Here is a 24441-nt window from a genome sequence, read left to right as displayed (position 1 = left end):
AAGATTAAAAAACCATTTGGCTAGCAACAAGACACCAGTGATTACCAAAACAGCCCCCAAATTATTAAAAGCAGAATATGATGTCTGACCTTTAAGGCTGGGCAGAACCCGACCCTGTCTGCTGTTTCCAGGAGTGCTGTCTGGAGAACGATGGGGAGGCCGAGCTACAGCGACAGCAATACCCACTGGAGGCTGTCGGACCTCCCCCTCTCCAGCTTCTCCGGCTTCCTTTGCACCCCTTTCAGTCTTTTCTCCATCGTTAGTGGAGCCACGGCGAGAAGGGAGAGATTGTTTGGAGGGGTCTTGCAAGCACATGTTGCTTTTAGCTCCTCCTCTGTCGACCCGCTCTGTTCTCTCCCCACTCTTGTTAAGGCAGCCTAGACCGCCAAAGGGGCTTCGCTGTGGCAATAACAAAGGTTGCTGGGAGCTGTAGTTCATAAGGTTCTTCATGGCACCCCCCTCACCATCAGCTGTGTGTGATGATGATGAATGGGGTAGCGGCGGAGGCTGTTTACTAACTGATGCAAAATGGCTACCTTTCCCCTGGTCCTCTTGCTGGCTTCCTCGAGCTCCCCATAAAGATGCTGCCTGACTTCCATCTCTTACCCTTTCCTCTGCTCCTGCGGTCTGGCTGGTGTGCTGCTGGTGCCGTATCCTTGCAACCTTTTGTCCTTCCCTCTGAGTTCCAAGCCCAGATCCCACCTTTCCATCTGGGCTTGTGAGAGAACAGTCCCTTAGGGAAGAAGCACCAGCATCAAGACCGGTCTTGATTGTCCGCTGACTATCTTGTGGGAGAGGATTGCAAATCTCATTTGCAACTTCAGCCTCTTTAAAAGAGGAATTTGTTTCTACACTGTAGGACCTCAGTTCAGGTTGAGAGCTTGCACTGGAGCTAGGTTTGTTGAAGTGATGTGTCTGGTGGTTCCAGTCAGGAGGTTTGTCAGCTTTGCCATATCCCATCTGCTGTCGGTGTGGCTGGGATTTGTCCTTCCTCTGGCAGCTACTAGGGCGACTTGGACAATGAGAGGGGCTTTCATGTGATCCCTCTGCAGTTTTATCATCTTTTCTCACCTCTCCTCCTGCCCCACGGCAGTCAGGGGTTGACATATCGACTTGTGATCCAACTGAGGGCACGGAAGTTGTGCCATTGACCTTTGATTCCCTGCTGGATCCTCCAGGGCTGGATGTTGGATCTTTTGAAGGTGTAAGAGTTAGAGGTGGGGGAGGAGGACAGTAAAACTCAGAATGAGGGTGATGATTTGCAGGGTGTAGCCACCCTCCAGTTACTGTGGAGCCTAGGTGCAAGGCATGAGGTGGTGGTGGTGCAGGAGGTGGAGGCATGGAGTAGGAAGCTACAGATTGAGGGTTTGAGGGTGCCAAGAATGCTGTTACTGCAACAGTTCCTTGACGCATACATTCAGATGAGAAAGAGGAAGATTCACTAATTCTCATTTCCCCATTTATGGTTCCATCCTTTGAGCCTTGCCTGGTGATTCCAGATGATACTCTCCCCACCCCACCACCATTGCAACTGCTTAGTGTTCCACCTTTTGCTTCACAGGCAGCCTCTGACTCCGTTCCACTGGACAGTTTACAGGCACTCAAAGGTTTTGCTCCCTGACTACCCAGGTCACTGTCTTTATACTCAATGTGTCGCTCTAAAGAGTTTCTGTGGTCTTGTTCCCGGCCCTGGAGGGCAAGATGTTGAAGAAGGGCATGGTGTGGGTGAGAGTAAGCTTGGTGGGAGCCAGATGGAGTGGTGGCAGAGTTCATCTGATGAGAATGGTGGTGGTTGTGAAGCTGCTGCTTTTCTTTGCTGTCCTGATGTCGCTCTTTGTTGCTCAATCGCTCCCTCTCTTTCGACAAGACCCCCTTTTCGCTCACATCTTTAACACTCTTCACACTTCCTCCTCCACTGTCCATCTCACGGCTGCAAGGGCCAAGTGGGTGGCCTAGGGCTGTCCTGGACAGTGGAGGAAGGCTGTGATTGGTGGAGAGCAGAGGAGACTGGGGAGAAAGGCCTCTCAGGTAGAAGTGATCTTGAAGAAAGAAGAAAGAACCAAGGTGACAAAGGAGACTGAAATTAACCCATGCTATTACACATCATCTGACTTGCCAAGTGATGAAGTTACAGTCCCTTCAGCTGTCTTGTGCAAGGGTAAAACTGCACTGCAGCTCAGGAGTGTGTCTGGTGATTACAGACAGTCTGGATAGCCAGCTGGCCAGGGGATATAAGGCAAAAACACACATGGAACACCTATGTGTGGTGAATTATTGATTTGTTGCTGTTTACACATATTGGGTAAATAAGGGCAAATCACTGTACTTCAGCAAAGCTAGTTCCTTTAGGAGGAGTGACATGAAATCAGCACAAAATAGAAAAAATGTCACCCGCATATCCCATGTGTTTCACCCTTTAGGTGTTTTCTGACTCATATTTTATACAAAACACACTCTATTAAACCTTTTGAGCATCCCTTGCTTCCACGATGCCAGCTTGATTTTTAAAAGCTCACTTTTGTGACCAGAGGCAGATTAAAATGGGATTTATCTTTGTAGGTTTGTGAAGGACCAGTTTTTTTCATAGAGACTAAAGTCAACTATAATCATCGTAAGGGTTAGGGTTGTGGAGTGATGCTCAATAAGTGGTTAAAAAGGATGTTTTTTCCCCACAACATATGTAACATTCCCCCCGTTACTCTTTAGCACTCACCTTTTTGGGTTTCGTAGAAGCGGGACTGTCCATAGAGACTGCTGCTATGGTGATCCAGGGCACTCATGGAGAGAAAAGGAGAAGCAAGACTTCCTGAATAGCCAGGGTACCCTGTCAGAGGGAGGGGGAGCAAGAGAGAATTGATGTTTCTTCCCAGCGTTGACATTCAGCAGCACTCAACACAAACAGTTTATCTGTGCAATCTATCACAAAAGACCATTTTGGAAAAACACAGAAAACTACAGCCAGTTAGTTCTACTTTCACCATAAATGCACTTTTGCACAAACATGCCAGATGAGTTTACATTATTCACAGTGGACAGAAGAGTGACAGAAACCACAGCCGACCATTCTTGCCAAATGTTTGCAGATTTTGAATGGATGGAATTTGCTCTTCTACAAAACACGGTTTTCCTCCCAAAACTTAAGACAAATAGGAAGAAGCATCACTCCCACTCCTCACCCTGAAACACAGACACACACTGAGTCATCCAAGGAGGTCACTGGGAGGTGAATGGTCGTTTCACTCTGTTCCTTGTCTTCAAGGATGTTGAACTGCAATAAGGAGATCTTGGCAGACCCACATATGTATATCTTTAGAATATGATGTTAGACTGCGTGGCTGTGCGGCTCCTAGAGTCTGTTTTCTCCAGAAGTTAGTTTCATGCCCCACAGAGTGTCCTTGCTGGCCTGTTAATTGGCAGCCGTTAAAAGTTTAACGGTGGTGGCCAAAGTAAACAGCACCCCATAAAAACTCATCCTACGCATTCCACAGTCACACAGCAAAACCAGCAACACCCCCACGCTGCTTCTAGTGTGTTTGTGTGTGTGTGGTGTGTGTGTGTGTGTGTGTGTGTGTTAGCGTGTGTGTGGTGTGTGTGTGTGTGTGTGTGTGTGTGTGTGTGGTGTGTGTGTGCGTGTGTGTGTGTGTTTGCGTGTGTGTGGTGTGTGTGTGTGTGTGTGTGTGTGTGTATGTGTGTGTGCGTGCGTGCGTGCGTGTGTGATTACTCTGACTGGTTAGCAACCAGTGAATCTAAATGGTGACAATTAGCCAAAAGGCTCTATCTGCCATCTAGGGCCAATCCCCTGGGTAATGATGAGTGATAAAATCGGGGGAGAGTGAAAGATGGGACCGAGTGAGAGGGAACGGGGAGGGCATGGAGAGCCACTGGGGCCGAAATGTGGAGAGAAAATAAACTAAAGAAGGAAGGAAAAAGGAAGAGGTTCAGTGGTTGGGAAAAGACACTAGAGTAGAGGAGGGCTGTCAATATGAAAAGTCATGTTGCTGAAAAGCCTACGGAGAAACAGGGATGCGGGATGTGTGTGTGCTTGTAGGGGAGAATTGAAGATGAAGGGACAAGTGAAAGGAAAATGAAAACCTTTGAGATGGTGGAGATGAGAGAAAGGGAGAAAGGGAGGTAAAGAGATGAGGAAAAGCACATGAGTACAGAGACATAAAACAAGGACAAGTGTAGAAGAGCCAGTAAGTGGCTATAAGTGTGTGTGCAAGGCTGTGTGTGTGTGTGTGCGTGTGTGTGTGTGCGTGTGTGTGTGTGTGTTAGGTAGGTTCCTTCCCTCTCTGCTGGCTGTGCTGGCTGTGCTCCGCTCCCTGGACCATGGCCAGCTGGCAGGCTGCCTATTGGAGCTCCCTGGCTTGAATTCTTAAAAACAATCATTTGTAGTGTGTGCGCATGCAAGTGCATGAAAGCGTGTGTGCGTTTGAACATCAAAGCTGAGCCACACAAATGTAAAATCTGTCTTATAGGCACACATACTCTTCCTCCTCACACACACATTCCTGCTCTATGTTCACCGCTGGTCCCTGTAGCCTTTAGCCTGAAGTCTTATATACAAATTCTTCCATTAATTCAGGTTAGGATGGTCACTCAGAGCTACATTAGTGCTCAGTTTTATGGCTCAGTCATAAAAAATTTGACAAAACTCTGTAGGCTTAAATAAGGAGAGAGCTTCTAAGTGTTTCAATAACAGGTATAAGTAAACAGCAGTTTTACACAGCCCGCTAAGGCTTTTTTTTGTACCCTCCTGGATTAAGCACAAACACAAATTAGGTTACAGCCACTTAAAACAGCAAATGTGCCAACTATTTTCTCAACAAGTGGTGTTCACGGTACCACTGGCTAGGCAGAAGACACATTTTGACTTGTCTGGCAGGAAAAGCACAGGTGTAATAAATAACATTATCACACAACCAGTTTCATTGGAGCGTCCCAGCCCGCATGGCACCAGGAGGCTGAAACTTATTCACCTGGATGGAATGCACTCATTATTTTTGTTATTGATTGCACCGCTGCTGCTGACATGAAGTGAAAAATTGTGGATCGGTAGGACGACTGGTATAAAGAGTGTAGTCTCTGTGCAGAAAGTCAGTGGTTTAATTCTGCTGGAAATCTCATAGATGTTTTTGACTCGACATCACTCAGAACTGCAGCCATATATTCACAAAACGCTAAAAAAGACTCAGATTCTGAATTAGTTCTCTGTTGGTTGAGAAACACAGTCCGTGGTGTAAACTGTCACTTTGTTCAAGTTTTTTTGAGGTGTTATCTTTTTGGTCCCATCTTGAACCCCCAACGCTCATGTATACTCTTGAGCATACAGAAATATGCACAGAAATACCTGAAAGGGACAGATAACTCAGAATTTCACCACAAACGGTTAACAGTCAAAAGAGGACATGATGCATGAGGATCCGCAAGCTGTTTCAGTGCATATGTGTGTGTCAGATCAGGAAGGGGGCCGTTGGAGGTCGGTTAGCCTAGAAGGGGCCCCGAGGGTGGGGCTGCGGTCAGAGGTGGTGGTGGTGGGGGTGGTGCAGAGAAAGGGCATGGTGGAAATGGGGGTACATTTCTGAAGCCTACCTGGGCGTAAAGGGAGGAAGTCGTGGCTATTGATGAAGTTGGCTGTAAAATTGTAGCGGTGAAGTGGAGTAATGCTGATTAATAGGTTCAATGTTTTTGTGAGGAGATTTGGGTGCTTATTCTTAGCTGGAGAAGGAAGAAGAGGTGAGCGAGGGGAGCCTTTGTTGTGCTTAAGCTCTGAACTAGAAAACAACCACAAATACGAAACCACAAACAGTGGTACATGTGTGCTGCTATAAGTAGCATCATCTGAGGCATCACTGTTGCACATGTTTGGCCTCAGATCCGTGTTGGTAAAACCACTTAATGGCTACATCTCGGTCTAATCCCAAACCAAGACTTCGGATTAGTCAGAGAACCGGGCTACTTCCTGTGTGTCTACTGTATGTGTGTCTTACCTTCATGTGAATGTGGGAACCAGATAGGGGAGGTGCTTGAATGGGTTCCAGTCCTGTAGGAAGGGGAGGAAGGGGAGGCAGCGGGTCCAGAAGGGTGAGGTGGGTGGGAAGGTGGTGTCCCCAGACTCCTGGCCAGAAAGGAGCCCATGAAGGGGGCACCTGAGTGACAGAGAGAAGAGGGTTAGACAGCCCAGCATGGATTAAAAGAGAGTTTTTTGAGTTTAGACAAAAGTCTGATAAGGTGACAACAATCGAACTGAGATAAAGAGGAAGAGAAGTTCCAACATATTTCTACTGAGCAAAGTCAAAACACACTCTGAAAATTCTGAGGTTAGAAAGATCAAAGTGTAAACGGCATACAGTGATAGATTAACACCCAGTGTATCACTGCAATATGAAAGGAAAAGCATGTTTTTCTAAATTATTAACAATTAAAAAGCTGGGGTGTGCATTCCTGTTCTCTTTTATTCTGATACCCCTGAATAAAATCCAGTGCAACCAACTACATTCAGAAGTCACCTGATTACTAAATGTATTACCCCTGTGTGCTTTTTAATGTCAGCATAAATATTGTAATATAATCTGTAAGGCATCCCTGCATTTATTCTGCTTTAAACAGTAAATTTCTGCAAATTATTTCTGAAATTAAAAGCTGAAACCATAATGTTTAATGTTTAGATGAACTGATAATGCTGCTGATCCACCCACATCTCAATATCTGTGACACTCGGTGCAGACATATTAACCTCAATTAGTGGTTTAAAAAAGTGAGCTAACTGCAATATATCAGCCCTGCAGCTGGTCTGACTCAGATCTTTATCTCTTTTAGATTGAAAAAGCATCAGACTCACAGTTTCTTTGCAGATCAGATCCAAACCAGTAGAAACCGAGGTGTCTGTCTGCTGTACAGTCAGTTGACATGTTTCCGCCTGAGAGGTTCATCGTTATTTTGGTGATGGATCTTTTTAGCATAATGACAAACTATGACAGCTGAATGTGGAAGGCCACTTTGACGGGATTATAACCATAATTTTTCAAGCGGGTGTAACGTGTCATGGATAAAGAAGAAATATTACATGAAACCTTAAAAACCTGGAAGCATGGCTTTACCTTTATGCGCATCTAATGTAGAAAGGAACTTTCCTTTACCTTTAGAACATTTTTAGACCTATGAGATCCAACCAGCGAAGTTATTCTTAGCTGCAGACTGAAATCTGACATTCTAGCAAAATGCAAAGCTCTTCATTTTCTTTAAGCAGCTACACATTTATTTTAAAATTTATTTGCCTTGTTTCTGATCAGTCATATAATTAATTGTTTCAACATTCACAGCTCTGCATCTGCTGTTCAGATTCCATATCCTGGATCACAGCACTAAAGCTGTGTTAATGAATGAATGAATAAATGAATGAATTAAGGTTAATTGGTTTCTATAAATTGCCCTTAGGTGTGAATGGTGTCTGCATGGTTGTTTGTCCTGCATGTCTCTGTGTTGCGCTGCGATGGACCGGCAACCTGTCCAGGGTGTACCCTGCCTCTCGCCCGTAGACTGCTGGAGACACACACCAGCTCCCCTGAGGCCCACTATGGAATAAGAGGGAAATAGAAGAAGAATGAATGAATGACCATTTACACAACTTCTCTAAAACTGAGCACCTACTTTAGCTTCTGAAGTAGTTCTAATATTTGTCTGAAGATACGTGCTGACTTGTATCCAACCTCGAGCACATTAACCTTCAACTCCAGCTTTAACGTGCAGAAAAGCACGGATGAAAGTTCCTCCTTGAGATGAAATTTTTGTGAGCCATAACAACAAATTGTTTCAACCCCTGATTCTGATTAACAACATCAACAAAGTAATAAAATGGTCTTAACCAGAGTGACAAAAAGTCCTTGATATTCTATTGTGTTATTGCGTAATATGGTGACTGGCTGGTCGGAAAATAAAAATCAGAGGTCATTCTGATCTCTCAGTAATATCTTCCGCACTCTTCAATGAGGACGTTATTAATGAAAGAACAGTTAACTATTTCAAGGATAAGTCAGGGGTCTGAAATGAAAGTCAGAGAGAGCATGCACCACTACAATCATCAACAATATCTCATTTCTTATTTTAAACTATTGTTCGTAGTTTTAAAATATTATTCATAATATTAGATGAACTTATAATGCTGTTACTTACATCTCAATATCTGTGTCAGGAGAAATATTAACTTGTGTTGTTGTTTCACCATTTTGTACTTTTCAGTTTTGCAACCCTATGGCCAGTCTCACTGGTAAAACAAGAGCTCAGCTCTTTCTTCACCACAACAGACAGAAGCAACACACACATTACTGCGGATGAGGAGCCGATTCTTCTACCTGTTCCCTCCTATCATCTCTGTGAGACACTCATAGTCCTCCATCTGAGGCAGACACTAACCCCTGACCCGGAAAGAGCAAACTCCCTTTTTCTGGTTTAAAACCTTGTCCTCAGACTTGGAGGAGCTGACTCTGATCCTAGTTGCTTTCCACTTGGCTGTGAACTGCTCCTGTGCACACTGTAGGTAATTTGAGTGACATAAATGTTATAGCAGTGGAGCCTCTGTAAAGCATGCATTTGAAAGTTGCAATGCTCATGTCTGACCTACATACAGTATGTGATGTATCAGATACGTAGAAAGTGTTTATTAACTTCAAGCCTTGTTTCTCCATACAACATTTAACACCAAGGCAGACGCTGAATAGAGAGAGAACAGAAATCCATGACAAAAGAAAACTGGACTTGAATTAGTTTAAACTATGGTGGAAAGATTTCATTATTTAGAAAATCGAATTTAAACATGACCAAAATTTTGATCTTCTACATGAAACAAAGCAAAGGTTCCCTCTTAGCAAACTAAGTTGATGGGTGAGTTTGTTTGGGTGTTTTTTTCACTCGTCTGCTTACTCTCATTTAGAGGAAAGATCTGAACAGTTCCAGGGTAAGAAGGAAACTAATCCACAGGGGATCAGGTAATTAGCGACTGGATGGAGAGAGACAGGGGGGCTCGGGGTGGCTAGGTCGTTACCCATAAACGCTGCATCGCATCAGAGCCAATCACCACAACCACAAAAGTCCATAGTGGAGTCACTCACACACGCGTGTACAGTACCCTCACCTCAGCTACATCGTGACGCTCTGATAACCACAACCACAAGTGCCTTCAGCTGTCTGCCAGTCTTTCTCTCCAACAAACACAAGTGAGAAAGCATTGAATTAATCAGAGCTGGATGAAGCAGCGGCGTTGTATTAGCAGACAAACCAAGTGACACACACTCCACCATTTTAAATGTACAACCCCCCCTCTGTTTCTCGCTGTTGATATTTCCCCTCTGTAGTCATCGAACAGGAAACGAAAAAGATTCATCCAGACATTTATTTTCGCTATGTTGTTCTCACTCTTACTCAGACAGGATATGTTTAGTTTTTCCCCCCTCTGAATCTTTTCTTGTCCAATGTACATCAACAGACTTGTAGGCAGTCATAATAAAATGCAGATCATTTAGAGCAGGTTTAACAAGGCCCCCCTGGCAGCACAGACACACACACTGAATGCAGAAGGATCCTCGCTCCCTGCATGGTACATCATTTACTGAATCTGTGAACAGAAGACGGTTTAAAACATCTAGTTTGTGTTGGACATCAGCCTCTCCTGATGTCTACATTTTCTGTTTTCCATTTTATTTACATCATCCTCTCCTCTTTTCTCCATTCCCTCTTTTTCCTGTGACCGGACTCCATACCCTCCCCGTCTGTTTTCTGTTGGCGGGTTGATCCGGAAATCGTATTTGCCCACTCCCTCTCGGTTGCCGATATGGAAAATCACACCAGAGGCCAGCCACTAACGTAAACCTAATTTCACTCCCTGCTTTCATCCCATCCCTCCCATTTGTCTCTTCCTGGACTCTGTTTCCACCTTTGTTTTATCCCGATTCATATACACTCACACTTCCTTTCCATCTGTCGCCACTGCTTCCTTCTTTAGTTTCATGTTCCTCCATGCAGAAACACAAAACTGCTAGAATAAATTAGCAACAGCTGATGTAAAAACACACTACGACTGGTTTTCATTTTGTGATCAGTTTAAAAAAATCATACATAAAAACACACATCATATTTCATATTTCTCTTTGTGCATATGTTATTTATTATAAATACAAGCTGCTGACTGAGGATGCAGCTCCATTCAGTCTCCGCAGTGGTAATTAAAAAAGAAAATGTGTTTGCATGCTTCCAGTTTTCCCAGCTGGCATGATAACTTGGAACATTGTGTCAACACAAAAGCAGTGAATACTCCAGTGTTGACAATCTGAGGTAATAAAAGTCAGAATTAAGACTTTTTATTTACACTCAAGCAGAATCTGCTTCAGTTTATTTATAAATAGCTGTGATTGGTTAAGGAAAAGAATCGTTTAAAAACCCAATCAGGACCGATGCCTTGCCTTTCTGGGTTCTGTTGCTTGGCGGTTTGCTTGTTTTTATACTTATTAATGTAGGAACTCACCAAAACTCATGTGTAGATCTTTAGACTTTGGCGGCAGCAGATAAATTTTATTAAACAAGTAGCAGCATTTGGTACAATCGCCCTGGACTTTACTAGCCTAGAATCAGAACTGCAATATTCTCTTAAAATAGCCCTAATAAATAAATGCAGATAAAATAACTACCCTAAAAAACAAGAATGAAATTGTATGGAATGTGTCTTTCTTCTTATGTCCATAGAAAGTACTACTGGCTCAGTGCTTATGTGTTTAACTGTGCCTCTTTCTTGTTTAGCTGCTTCTCTTTCCTTGGGGGAGCCACTGACAGAGCTTTTGCTGCCATTAACTGTGTATGTTTTATTTGATCAGTGCTTTTCTGTAAAGCTATGTTCCATTCCTGGACAGAGTAATTTAAGGGGCTATTGCTGGTAAAGAGCAAGTGAGAAAGTATTCTTTTTTCAGTGCCTGTGTCTCCTTTATTGACATTGATGGAAACATTTTTGCCATTTATGAACTCCATGTTTATCTGTCCGATAAAATTTACTCCTAGTTCACTCCTTCCAGTTTTTTTCTTGTCTCTTTATTGTCTTATAACAATAATAATAATAATAATTAATAATAATAATAATAATAATTATAACCTTTATTTAGCAAGGTTTGTCCCATTAAAATCATAAGATCTCTTTTGTAAGACAGACCTGGCCAAGATCATCTGGTGTGAGGAGTCTTCTCAACCCCTCACACCAGATGATCATTTGTCCTGTTAAAAAGGAAGTTATTGTGCTCCACTGTCACCACATGTTTGTCAGGTTGCGGGATTGCTGCAAAGTCAATGATTCAATGCTTCCTTAGAGATCTAGCTTTTAACCAGTTGGTATTATTTGGTCAAATAATTTTAACTGCATCTTATATAGATTTTTACTGAAATGGACTGCATGGAATGGGATCTGAATCTGACTCCATAACTGGATTGATTTAAAATAAATTTGGACAGAATTTGATTCTATATAATAAGATATGAACTGTACCTTTTGTCTTGTACACTGCCTGGACATGACATTTGTTGTGAATTGCTGATAAATATAAAATGAAAATCAACTGAATGGAGTTGACTTAGAATATTATGGCAGAAAGGATAAAATTGCAAGTTGAAACTATTTATAATAGCAGCTCAGCTCTCTTAAAACCCCTATGTGGTTGTGCTCCAACACTGAAATTCTGAAAAAACTAGTCAAAACCCTCAAAACAGAACAAGAATATTTTCCCATTTATTATTTCCAGAAAGCTATGTTCTTGGATTTCTGAATGCAGTTCATAGACACGGTGTGTTGCATGTGAATGAGGTACAACACAAAGTTAAAATAAATACATAAACCTGCATCTTCTTCTGGGGTGTTTCAGCAGTTGCTGAAGAGCACTTGATGAATCAACAGTGAAAGAAAACAGAGCAACTATTGAAAACAGCCCAGACTGTCCCAAGGTTTCTCATAGTTCTAAAGAGGAAAAGAAAGAAGGAAGATGATGACAAAGGAGGAAGAGGGAGAGTAGAAAAGGAAGGCTCCAAAGGGAGGGGTGTTAATGGTGATAAACCAATGTCACACAGTGAAACAAGCAAACAAGGATGAAGCAGAGGAGTGATTTCCTTTGTTGCATCTCACTGAATGGACTGCTGCTGATCAATGGACACACAAACACACACACACACACACACACACACACACAGAGAGAGCCATCTATACACACATTCCTGGAAGGATGATGAGTTAAATCAATCTCCATCCAATTGAGGATCAATATCCTCTTGTGTCGTATTGTCACATTTTCCAATTAACAAAAGCCTCACACTGATATACTGAACTCTCTTTCCGACACACTCATACACTCTTGGACTAGTTGAGACACCTCAAGAGTGTGGATGTGCAGCCTCCGAGTGTGCGTGTGTGTCAGAGGTTTTTTATTGTCGTTAGCTTGGCTGTTACGCTTATTGGCGAACACTTGGCAACCTCTCGCCAGTCTGGCCCTTTCATGAGCCTCCAACCACCAAGGGCCCTGGCACCGAGCCTCCGGCTCTGTGTGTGCACACATTTTTGTGTGAGTGTGTGTGCGTGTGGGTGTGTGTGCACAAGTGACAGGGCTATTCAAACAAGTCGGTTGCAGAAGGCGCTTAGAAACCCCCCTCACATACACACACACACACTGATGCACACACCCACAGGTCCATAAAAGCATTGTGACACTGGGGACATCAACACATTCAATGTGTGAGTAAACGGCAGAGCAGTGCTTTACAAAGAACGCGTTCAAGGCAGAAGAGTGGTTCTTTTGCTCGACTTGATCCAGATAGCATTTTCCTCCTGCTCTATCTCGTTATTCATCAGCGATTCCTCTTGACTCATTCATGTTCCAGAGAGAGAGAATGGTGCACAAGTAAAGCATGGCATATCGCCTGAGACAAGCAGCCATGCTGAATCACATTACGGCAGGAAGAAGAGTGAGGACAGAGAGAGAGAGGATGGGAGAAAAGGAGTGAAGGGGGAGAAAAATAAGATAAAAGAGCTACAAATGAGAGATTTCCCTGTGAGGCGCATAAATCAGCAGACTATGAACAGCAAAGCCTGACTCCCAGGCTGCAGACCAGAGCATCCACCACACACACACCCCCTACACACATATACACACACGTTTCTCTCTAATTTTTTTTCAAGTTCTGTGCCTTCATGAGGCTACTGTAGTTAGACACAGTAAGGACACTCAAAAGAAACATCTGATGGTACCCACTTTATGAGAATTAAAGGCAATAATTCACAGGAGAAATCTAACAAAAGAAAACATGCAATGTTGCAAGTGTCCAACTGCTGGAAGAGTTTCCAGTCCACCTCTCGGAGGTCTGCTAACTGCAAGTGAGAAGAATATTTTTGACCATAGACTACATGGACACTACACACCCACCCACCTACAACATCAGAAAGGACCATGTATGGTCAAGGAGAGCAGGAACTAACAACAGGAGAGATTTTAAGAAAGCAGGAAGGTTGGAGAGAGCCGGGTTGTCAAATTAAGTTTTTCCATGTTTTAGCAAAAAACAAGGGAATTTGGGGAAAAAGAGGGGGTGCCCCTCCTGCTATGGCCAGAACAACACACAAATACATACAAATGGAGACGCTAATGAAGAGCATAAGGCTGCTGATGTTAAGGAAAGCCTGGGGTGAGGGTCGATAACGCAGTTCCCTCTAAGTTGTGTGTGTGTGTGTGTTCTTGTACTTGTTGCTGAGTGAGAACCATTTTACGTATTTTTATCGCAAAGTGAGGACATTTTGACAAAGTGAGGAAATTTTCCTGGTCCTCACTTTTTCAAATTCCGTTCTTGGGACAGGGGTTAGGTTTAGGACTAGGGTATGAATTGAGTTAGTGTTAGGGTTAGGGTTAGGCACTAAAAATCAAGGGAAATGAATGGAACTCAATGGAAGTAACCGAAAAGTCCTCATAAAGATAGTAAAACACGGATGTGTGTGTGTGTGCGTGTGTGTTTGAGTGAGGAAGCTTGTCATGGTCATCATTCAGTCCAACATGCCCATGCCACGCCTCTGTGGTCCATTCAGTCCGCAAACACACACACACACACTGACTATAAGGAAGAAGTGTGATGTTCAATATCTCTTTAGATAGTATTTCAAATTGCAATTTGTACAATATTATTACTTTATAACACAACTCAAGACTCGGAAGGTGGAGGCCTGCAGAGGGGACCAGATTACTAATGTTACAGTAGAGAGATGAGCTTTCTTTACCTGGATGGGTTAAAAAACGAATTGTTTGATGAAGTGGGAGAGATTTAGTTTCTTGCCCCTTATTGATTTGATTCTGATGATGCATCGGTTGGTCCTGAGTTACGAAGAAGGTTAAAACAGACAAAAAACAGACACATTCAGGTACTCAAAGCCTAAATGTTAAAGATTGTCCCAGTAAACCTGTAGCAAATTAAGTTCACTATACGGTTAAAAACATTTCAGGATCATTCAGCAATTCAATTACTGTTATCGAAGCAGCTTTTCTACTCAAAGGCTCTGAAAGCAGAAGTCGAGGAAACTGCTTGGGACCAAAAAGTTTGCAGATATTTGGCAGAGAAATATTTAAATCTCATTATTTTCCAAAAGGTTAAGGTGACGGCAGTACTAAAACAACATTAAGAAATGGATTTAATAAATTAAGAGGTCCTTCAGGACTACAAACTATTATGAAAAAACACGGAGAGACACGAAAAATCAGCTACGACAAGCTAGCGGCTAGATATTTATCAAGGGCAGTCAACAAAATCAATGCATAGAAGTTCAACAGAGATTAATATTTAAATTGTTTTATGTGGTGTTCATGTGGTCCCTCACATTTTCATTCGGCTGCTGTCTTCAGGGGAACAAAACCACTTTTTTGTTATTGTAACCCAAAAGACCCTGAAAGAGGTCAGCAGAACTCAGCCTAGTCCAGTTAAAATATATACCGTACCTCAAAACCTTCTTCTATTGGAAAAATAAACATTTAAAGACAAGAAAAATTGAGATATCGGCTAACACAAGAATGAAGCTAGTTAACAATCAATGACTTCAACAAAGTTCAAACCTAGAAAGTTTACAATCCGAATCTGAATTAATGTAAAACGTAGATCTGTTTTGTTTGTGTTTCTTGTTTTATTTCAAATTCCTCAGATTAAGATGTATTTTGATAACTCAGTCTACATTTATAAGGAGAAAACTACAGAAAAACCATTTTAAAGCTTAATGAAACCCCGCCATTTTAACAACAGCTTACCTCAGGCTGCATGGGTGACTTCTATCAAAATACACATTTAAAGTCCTGTACAATTTAGATATTAGCTAACAAAACAAAAATAGCTAGCTAACAATCAAGGGCAGTCAACACATTTCATATATTAGTCTAGCTAAACAAAATTGCAGTTTTAAAATCTGAATCAGGCAAAAGCTACATATGATTTTCCTCACTTTTGGTTAAGTATTTTTCAGATATTTTAGATTTAGATCCAGGTGTCTTCAGTCTGAAGTAGGTAGACCAAAACATTTAAAAACAAAACCTTTTAAGGGGAACTTTTGTTACAACAGCCCAACTTCCTCTTAGCTCAGACTCTAAATGTCTCTGCAATTTCACACATGGAAAATTTACCAACATTCAAATCTGGGTTCATATAAAAACTAATGTGTTTTACTAATTTTTGTGCCTTTTTACTAGTATCTCAGATTCATATCCAGCTGTTGTCCTTAGTCTACAGATGTTAGACAAAAGCTACTTTAACTATTTTTGTTTACACAAGCAATTTCATTGAAAGTGCAACAAAACTTAACTACAGCTTAGATAAGGCTGTTGCATGAATTATATTACAAACACATTTGAAAAAAAAATTATTGTTCTTTTTCCATGTAACAATTTTCAGGATATCAGATTTAGAGTCGGTTGGTGTCCTACTTCTACAACTATTAGTTACTGAAATCCAAACCCGTTTCAGGTTATTTTTGTTATTGCAGCTCAAAATGTACAGCAGCAGTAAAACATGATATGATTTCAGCTTTATTGAGCTTAAACTTAAATGAATACTTTCATTATAATTCTAATTTTTATTTGAAAAAAAAAAGAAAAGCACAAAGAATTTAAATTTTGCAATTAAAAGCACAATGGGACTGTCAAAATACAGAAAATATTTTCTACAAAACAAATTTCAATAAACAGAAATTACAGAGATACAAATTTGAATTTCAGTTCAAATTTGTCATAGTTTGTACCTTTTTATCCAATAATTACCAGAAAGCAATTTCAGACATAGAGTCATTACAGTTGTTAGACTAAAGCTGAAGAAAACCAAACGTTTGAAGCTATTTTTGTTGTTGCAGCCCAAGATTTGCAGCAGCGATGCAGCACAAACCTGGCTTAAAACGGCTTGAACTCCAGCGGAAAGAAACACACCTACACAGCAGAAGCGAAGGAAGAGGGCGGCTGCAGCAGAGGAGACAACATCCTTTAACCAGCAGTCCCAGATTTAACCACATCCAAGTTACCAAGCATCCATCCCACTGAGGGATCCTGTTGCAAACACTCAATCCTCCCTGCCGATGCGTGAACTGGCCATACAGTTGGGTCTGCCAGCAGCCCAGAGACCATGAATTTCCCTGCAGGGATCAAATATCACATTATTATTGCAACATGCTACTTGCAAGCCATCTACAGAGCCCTCCTCAGCCTCACACCACACGTAGTTATAGCTCATCATCACTGGAAGACGTGTGTGTGTGTGTGTGTGTGTGTGTGTGCAAGCAAATATGTATAACCCTGCAGATGTGTGTCTATGTGTGTTCAACCCCGTCATCGTACCGTATCACCCTCCATCATCGTGAGTCGAGGGGCTGTGGTTCCTAGAGAAGCACTTTACTTAAATTAGACCCTCAACAACTCGACGTGCAGGTGTCAATGTGTTTCTGCCGCCTGCGCTGTGTGTGTATGCCCGTGTCTGCAAGTAAACTGACTGTGTGGGCGCCAGAAAATGGGTGTGCGCATGTGTGTGAGAAGGAGAGGAGACTGAAGAACCAAATCAGCAGACAGGAAACACGAGAGAGGCAGCAAGGGTGGTGGGGGGGTGGAGAACGAGAGAAAACAGGTGAGAAAAAGACAGTCTGACCTTATTTCAGCTTGCTTTTCCCTCATTATTGTAATATTTACACAGGAATAAAAGTTTATTTGAGAGATCAGCAGAGAAGAAATGAAAAAAGACAGGGAGAGATAAACAAAAGGAAACCATGGAAAAATGGAAACTTGTGGGGTTAAGACATAGTGTGGGAGTGCAGGAGAGGCATGAATGTCATGTTAGAGTTGTGACTAATGATTATTTTCATCCTCGATTTAGTTTGCCAGTTTATTATTTTTCATTTATAGCATGCGAGTAGAAAATAGCAGAAAAAGCATAAATTTTAAGTGTTAAACCCTAAAAATGTTCTGCTTTTAAAAATAGAAAACCCTGGAGCACGTCTATGTTTATGGTGTTGCTTTAAAATGACTGGCATATAGATTGTTCTTAAAGTCAATAAAATTACTTCCGCTTTGCCTTCAACAAACAAGAGAAAGAGTTTGAAAAATTAACAGTCATTAACAGTTGTTGACAAACTAAAGCTGCTGATTGATGAATACAAATTGTTAATTGTGTAAATGTGGCTTCAGCAGTGCATTTTTAAAACAGGACTGGGTGTTTTAGTGAGCAGTCTGTCAAGAAAGATGCAAAGATTCTCCATAATGTGAAAGTGCTACAAGAAAGCCTTCCACAGTCCCTTTTCTCCCTACTAGTTAGTTTTTATAAAGACGTTTAGAGGCAAGAACAAACATGTTTTCAGTTATTAGTTTCTGTGAATTATGTTCCACTTAATACCAAATAAAAAGAAAGCAAACAACCGTACGTTGTGCTGTATTTAAGCAAATTAAAGATGTCCGCTTGACTTTGAGTCACCCTTTTTATCCTTAAATCAATGATGGAATACATTTTTCCACAAAGCTGAACTCAAGAACTTTAATAATCATAGGTAACTCGTGGGTCATATCATTTGTTTATTTGTTTATATCAAGAAGGAAAATTACAGTTAAGATTTTAAGAATATAAAAAATTATAGCACATTATAGCATGCATTGGGAATCTGTTCAAACCAGTGAAACTGAACACAAACATCAGCTCCTTCACATTGTTTTATATGTAACTGCAAAATGTTATTACATAAGTAAAGAAAACAAATCATATCTTTGTTTTATGTTTGCTAGATTATTATGCTGTTTAAGACATCTGTTCTTGCAGCATAATTACGAGACGTGGATTCAGTTCACTGTTGTTCTCACACGTCTTGTACAGAATCTAGCAGAGAACAGTGAGGTTGATACTTTTATGAGTTGTATTATGAATTAATTCATCAACTCTAAAAAAGTTAATAACGTTTTGTGGTTGAAAAGGTTTTTGTGCTGCAACAATAATGTAGCTTTGTGTCTGACTTTAACTAGTTTAGCGAGAGCGCTAATGCTAATGTCAAACCTGCTACGTTATAGAGAAGGACATCTAGGGCAGGGTTCCCAAACATTTCAGCCTGTGACCCCTAAAATAATAGTATCAGAGACTGGCGACCCCCTATTGGCGACGTGGCAACCCCCTAAAATTACATATAATTATTTCATTTTATATTTATTTATTAAATAAATAAATATAAAATTTCATAATCTAAAGGTATATTTTATTATTTAATAATGTATTGAATAAATACAATAAAATTATTTAATAGTACATTTTTTTATTTCATAATATATATTTATTTATTTGATTTTGTCCTTTTTGGCCCTCTTCACGCTTTAGGTTTCACACCACAATTACCGGGCCTGACCCCCACTTTGGGAACCCCTGGTCTGGGGGGTGTCTGTCATTAAAACTGATTTAATTTTAATCAAGTATATTTTTTGTAAAATTAATCATTTCTAATAGTTAAATTCTAACAACAGTAACTATTTTGTCCTACCTGTTGGTTAAGCCAACGGAAGGCAGATACTGGTTGTCAGGGAAAAGGTTTAAATACATTCAAAAATAAGTTATTTCTAATTTAGTAAAGTTTTTGGCCTTTATGACTAACCAGTTCTTATTTTTTCCTTTTGAATAAAGGAGAAGAAACAGATAAATAGTTAGAATTTCTTTAACTTTCTTTAGCTGTTTGACTCACATAATTTCTATTCAGTCTATACTATTAAAATCCACCAAAGTAAAATTTATGCAAACTTTAACACCAACTTTATTGATTTAATTCTACCATTTTTCCAGTGTTCCTTATTTGACTTGAAAAATGACAGAGTTGACATAAGGGTGGAAATAAAAACGCAGACAACTCTAATGATGAAGCAGGGACATGTTGCACACAGACAGGAACGTGTACTAAAAAATAAGTACGCGCTCACACACAAACAAGGTGCTTGTATTATGCACACACACATGCATTCCAAATCTCACCAAAACACACATCAAAAACGGGCAGAACAGACAGTAGGTGGTTATTAAAAAGACACGACAGAAAAACAGAGAGGAGACGACGAGACACTTTACCAGCAATCAAAGATGCAGAGTAAGAAGCCACAGAGGGAGGAGGTGGAGGTAGAGAGAGAGAGAGTCAGCTTCTAATCAGCCTGAATCCAAGATTTAGACAGGCACACATTGAGGCATGAGTAGTCCCAGTAGGATTAGAACCTTGGTTCTCTGTGTGTGTGTGTGTGTGTGTGTGTGTGTGTGTGTGTGTGTGTGTGTGTGTGTGTATGTGTTTCCCATGAGACTGATTAGCCATGAATGACTGATGACGGATCTTTTTTTTTCGACTCTCTCTTGCTCTCTCGTTTCTCTTCTCACAACCCTCAGCTCGGGAAAGAGCTCGGAAAGCGTTTGCTATTTCATACACACACACACACACACACACACACACACACAGCTGCACACAACTCCATGTATATTCAACAAAGGTTTCTGAATATACTTAATGCTTTCATGTGAGTCGCTGTGTAATGATCCATGCTGTTCCACACAGCTGCATCTCTCTTTTTCTTTACTCCCTTACACCCGCACATGCAGAAACACACACCGATATGTACCTATTTCCCATTTAGAGCACATTAGCTGTCTTTCACACCAAATGCTAAGTCTGTTCAATCCGAGGCTCCACAGCAGCAGTGTGGCTCATGAAAAGCAAAGGGCGTTCGACAACTCTTCATCCTTTAACCTCACCTCCAGATGAACCTGCAGCCCCCACACCTCCATCCATCCATCTAAACGCCTGACAGCAAAACAAACTGGACATAGACTGGCCTGAATGGAGCCCATTACAATGTGAATGAGGTAAACGGGGCTGAAATGAATGGAATGGAGAAGCAAAAAAATAAAACACGCCAGCTGAGAGCGAAGGCCTTGACTGAGTCAAGCAGGGCAGCTCAAGTTGGGATGAGCCAGGCGTAAATGTGACCCAGAGGTGGATTTAAAAAAGGTCCAGTCTAGCTCAGGGGCTGGTTGTGGTAAGGGATTGTAGTGATTGCAGCCATCTTGCTCGATGGTGACCTGTAAATCTGCCCGGACTGTGCTATGTGACTCTGCGTAAACATGGATTAGAATCTGAACAGGAGGAAAGGCATAAAATGCAGACAATTAAAGCATGTGGAGAAGTTCAGTTTCAGGCATCATGCAAGGTTCTCTTCATACAACATCTGCGGTTGAAAACAATGTACAGTGCCTCGCGAAAGTATTCACACACTTGAAGTTTTTGTGACCTTAGAACCAGAAACCTCAATGTATTTTATGTGGATGTGACCAATCAGTACAAAGTAGTGTATTTGTAGTCAGCCCCTCTGAGTCCAGACTTTATAGTACTACCTTTCACTGCTGCAGGTCTTTTGCAATCTGTCTCTACTGGTTTTACACATTTAGAGAGTAATGTTTTTGCCCATTCTTTATTAATTAGCTTGTGTAGCTGTTTAGCTGTAAATGAAGTCTTGCTGGAAAGTGAACTTCCATCCCAGTCTCAAGTTTCCTGAACTGGTTTACAGCAGGATTGTCCTGTATGTAGCTCCATCCATATTCCAATTAACTCTGATCAGCTTGCTTACACCTGCTGAAATCTCCAAAGCATGATGCTGCCACCACCATGTTTCATTGTGGATATGGTGTGCTCAGGGTGATGTGAAGTGCTAGTGTTCCTCCCTACAATGCATTTTGCATAATGGCCAAAAGATTTAGTGTAGTAATCATCTGACCAGGGTACCTTCTTCAATCATGTTTGCTATGTTCCCTATTTGTGGCAAACTTTAAATGGGACCTCTTCTTTCTTTCTTCTATAAACTTTCCTGTCAACATATTCTTCCAATTGAACCAAGGATCTCTTCAGCTCTTCCAAAGTTATCATGCACCTCTTCGACATTTCTCCCTGGCCTGTCACCTGTGTTCCTTGGTCTTCTCAATGCTGGAGACCAAGGAACCTCTGAAGTCTTCACACTTCAGCTGTATTTATCCCGTGATTAATTTATATACAGATAGACTCTTCTAATTAGGTAACTTCTTAAGGCAACTAGACCACAAATGTATGCCACACTTTTCAAGATTCAATATTCTTTATTGTCATTATGTCACCATAATGAAATTTAGCTGAGACCCGGCTAAAAAGATACACATCTAGGTTATAGACACTTACAAAATTTAAAAACACTTATAGAAAAAAAGAATATATGTATATGGAATGTGTAGTATTTAGTATTTACATAAAGTGCAGCTTGTAATTCAAATTTGTATTCGTAAAAAGTATTTACACCCATGTAGAAATTTTCCTTCCATTTCACGATCATTTATTGATTTGAGTTGGTCTGTCACATAAAATCCTAATAAAATATGGTCTAGTTTGGTTAGGTATGAATACCTTAAATGGCTTGCAAAGTATTTTGCTCCTCTTCCAACACGAAGCTGTTTTAGCCTTGTGTTTAAAACGTGATTTTCCTCTCATTGCGCTAACTTCAAAGGCGCCTTGCTGAGCTCTCACTCCCTGTTGCCAAATCCTCCAAACGTTTCTGATTTAGTGAATTGGCCGCAGGCCGAGCTACACCGGGACGGGCCCGTCAACAACCGGCCGTGTAGTGAGGAGAGAAAGGAAGAAGGGAGAAACAAACAAGGCAGTGTGTAAGAGTGGGAGAAAGCAGCCCGAAACTGAGACAGAAACTAGAGAAGTGCTGAGAGATGCAGGCCTGCTAACAACACAAGGAAGGAGAAGGCTTGCACAGGGAGGCAGACGGAGACGCAAGATGGATATAAGAGGTGTGGGGATCGATTGAAAATTGAGAAGAGAGCAGAGGCAAGCAGGGAGGAACATGGTTCTGAGGAGAAGGAGTACAAGGAGGAGGAGGAGTACAAGGAGGAGGAGGAGGAGGAGGAGGGCTGGAGCACCACTTGAAGAGCTGAGAGGAGCGAATGCCCTAGTGAAGGGGAAGTGAAAGAGGAAAGCAGAAGGGGAGGAGGGGGAGGAGTAAGGGAGAAAGTCTGGCCAGAAAGGGAACGGAGAACAGGGAGGAGAAGAGAAAGAAGAAGAGCGAGAGGGAGAGAAGCAACCACATGGACACAGGAAGTCTGGCACTTTTCACTTACATGCCAAGTCATCAGATGGCGGTGTGTGTTCACACCCCAGAGATGTCGCAACCAAATGTGCCCCACTCCCTTTAAATCACTGCTACCAACAATAAGCAGCTGTTCTCAACTTGGATGAGAGCTGGAGACGAAACAAAAGTCTTCCTGTCACAGAGGCACATGCGCTTCGGAGCAAACGGAAGGCTCAGCCCAAACCTCTCCGTCTCACATGTTTTTTATCTCTGCGCTGATACAAGCTCTCAGGCAGCTCCAGTCTCGTCCGTGTCCCCCACTCTGAGGTCAAGTCGTTTAGTTGCAGTGAAACAATGCTTTTAAATGACGCTTCACTGTTTCTTGAAATATTAACATAGTGTAATTTCAAATGGAAATGCCTTTTTTAGCTTCACTTACATTATTTACTAACTTAATGCTTTTAAATGGTCAGTAAATTTCAGTCTGTGTTTGCTCTGAAAGAACAAACACCTGAAACATGTTGCTTTTTACTTTGTCTTTTAAGACTAGAAAAAATTATAAGCAGCCGAATTTAGCAGATGCTGAATGCTGGCAGTGCGCAGCAGCAGGTGGGGGAGACTGCCAAAGAAAACACCAATAACCCCAGCACTTTTCTCTGGTATGTCATTAAAGGGACTTTAAACTGCAGGAACTGTAGAAACTCGGGCTGCACCTTAGTGAGAAAACACACAAATGCTGTATTTTTTAAATATTGGCACATCAGTGTTGATTAACCTGCATTTCCTCCAGCTTCTTTTTATTTTGCACCATCATGGTGTCCCCACAACACTCAGTGTCCTAAAGCATTTCGGTCACTATGTGTGTGTATATATATATATATATATATATATATATATATATATATATATATATATATATATATATATATATATATATATATATACAGGGGTTGACAATGAAAGTGAAACACCTGGTTTTAGACCACAATAATTTATTAGTATGGTGTAGGGCCTCCTTTTGCGGCCAATCCAGCATCAATTCGTCTTGGGAATGACATATACAAGTCCTGCTCAGTGGTCAGAGGGATTTTAAGCCATTCTTCTTGCAGGATAGTGGCCAGGTCACTACATGATACTGGTGGAGGAAAACGTTTCCTGACTCGCTCCTCCAAAACACCCCAAAGTGGCTCAATAATATTAGATCTGGTGACTGTGCAGGCCATGGGAGATGTTCAACTTCACTTTCATGTTCATTAAACCAATCTTTCACCAGTCTTGCTGTGTGTATTGGTGCATTGTCATCCTGATACACGGCACCGTCTTCAGGATACAATGTTTGAACCATTGGTTGAACATGGTCCTCAAAAATGGTTCGGTAGTCCTTGGCAGTGATGTGCCCATCTAGTACAAGTATTTGGCCAAGGGAATGCCATGATATGGCAGCCCAAACCATCACTGATCCACCCCCATGCTTCACTCTGGGCATGCAACAGTCTGGGTGGTACGCTTCTTTGGGGCTTCTCCACACCGTAACTCTCTCGGATGTGGGGAAAACAGTAAAGGTGGACTCATCAGAGAACAATACATGTTTCACATTGTCCACAGCCCAAGATTTGCGCTCCTTGCACCATTGAAACCGACGTTTGGCATTGGCATGAGTAACCAAAGGTTTGGCTATAGCAGCCCGGCCGTGTATATTGACCCTGTGGAGCTCCCGACGGACAGTTCTGGTTGAAACAGGAGAGTTGAGGTGCACATTTAATTCTGCCGTGATTTGGGCAGCCGTGGTTTTGTGTTTTTTGGATACAATCCAGGTTAG

General features: G+C 41.6%; 1 protein-coding gene and 1 long non-coding RNA gene across 5 annotated transcripts in view; both read right to left on the bottom strand.

Moving 5' to 3' along the window:
- Positions 1 to 24441, bottom strand: part of bahcc1b (BAH domain and coiled-coil containing 1b) — a 76104-nt gene that overhangs the window by 32279 nt on the left and 19384 nt on the right. For all 4 annotated transcript variants that reach the window (XM_047376967.1, XM_047376966.1, XM_047376968.1 and 1 more), the window contains exons 3-5: positions 5991 to 6149; positions 2714 to 2824; positions 90 to 2039 (exon numbers count right to left, since the gene is read on the bottom strand). In XM_047376967.1, coding sequence (XP_047232923.1) covers positions 90 to 2039; positions 2714 to 2824; positions 5991 to 6149 — 2220 coding nt within the window. The remainder of the gene's footprint in view (positions 1 to 89; positions 2040 to 2713; positions 2825 to 5990; positions 6150 to 24441) is intronic.
- On the bottom strand, positions 15156 to 17000 carry LOC124875115. The gene is made up of 2 exons (XR_007039970.1): positions 16866 to 17000; positions 15156 to 16663 (listed from the first exon to the last, which is right to left on the bottom strand). It is a non-coding gene; the product is annotated as an uncharacterized LOC124875115 (long non-coding RNA).

Source organism: Girardinichthys multiradiatus, chromosome 10 (genome assembly GCF_021462225.1).
Source record: "Girardinichthys multiradiatus isolate DD_20200921_A chromosome 10, DD_fGirMul_XY1, whole genome shotgun sequence".
Classification (NCBI taxonomy): Eukaryota; Metazoa; Chordata; class Actinopteri; order Cyprinodontiformes; family Goodeidae; genus Girardinichthys; species Girardinichthys multiradiatus.
This window is presented reverse-complemented; position numbering and strand designations above follow the sequence as displayed.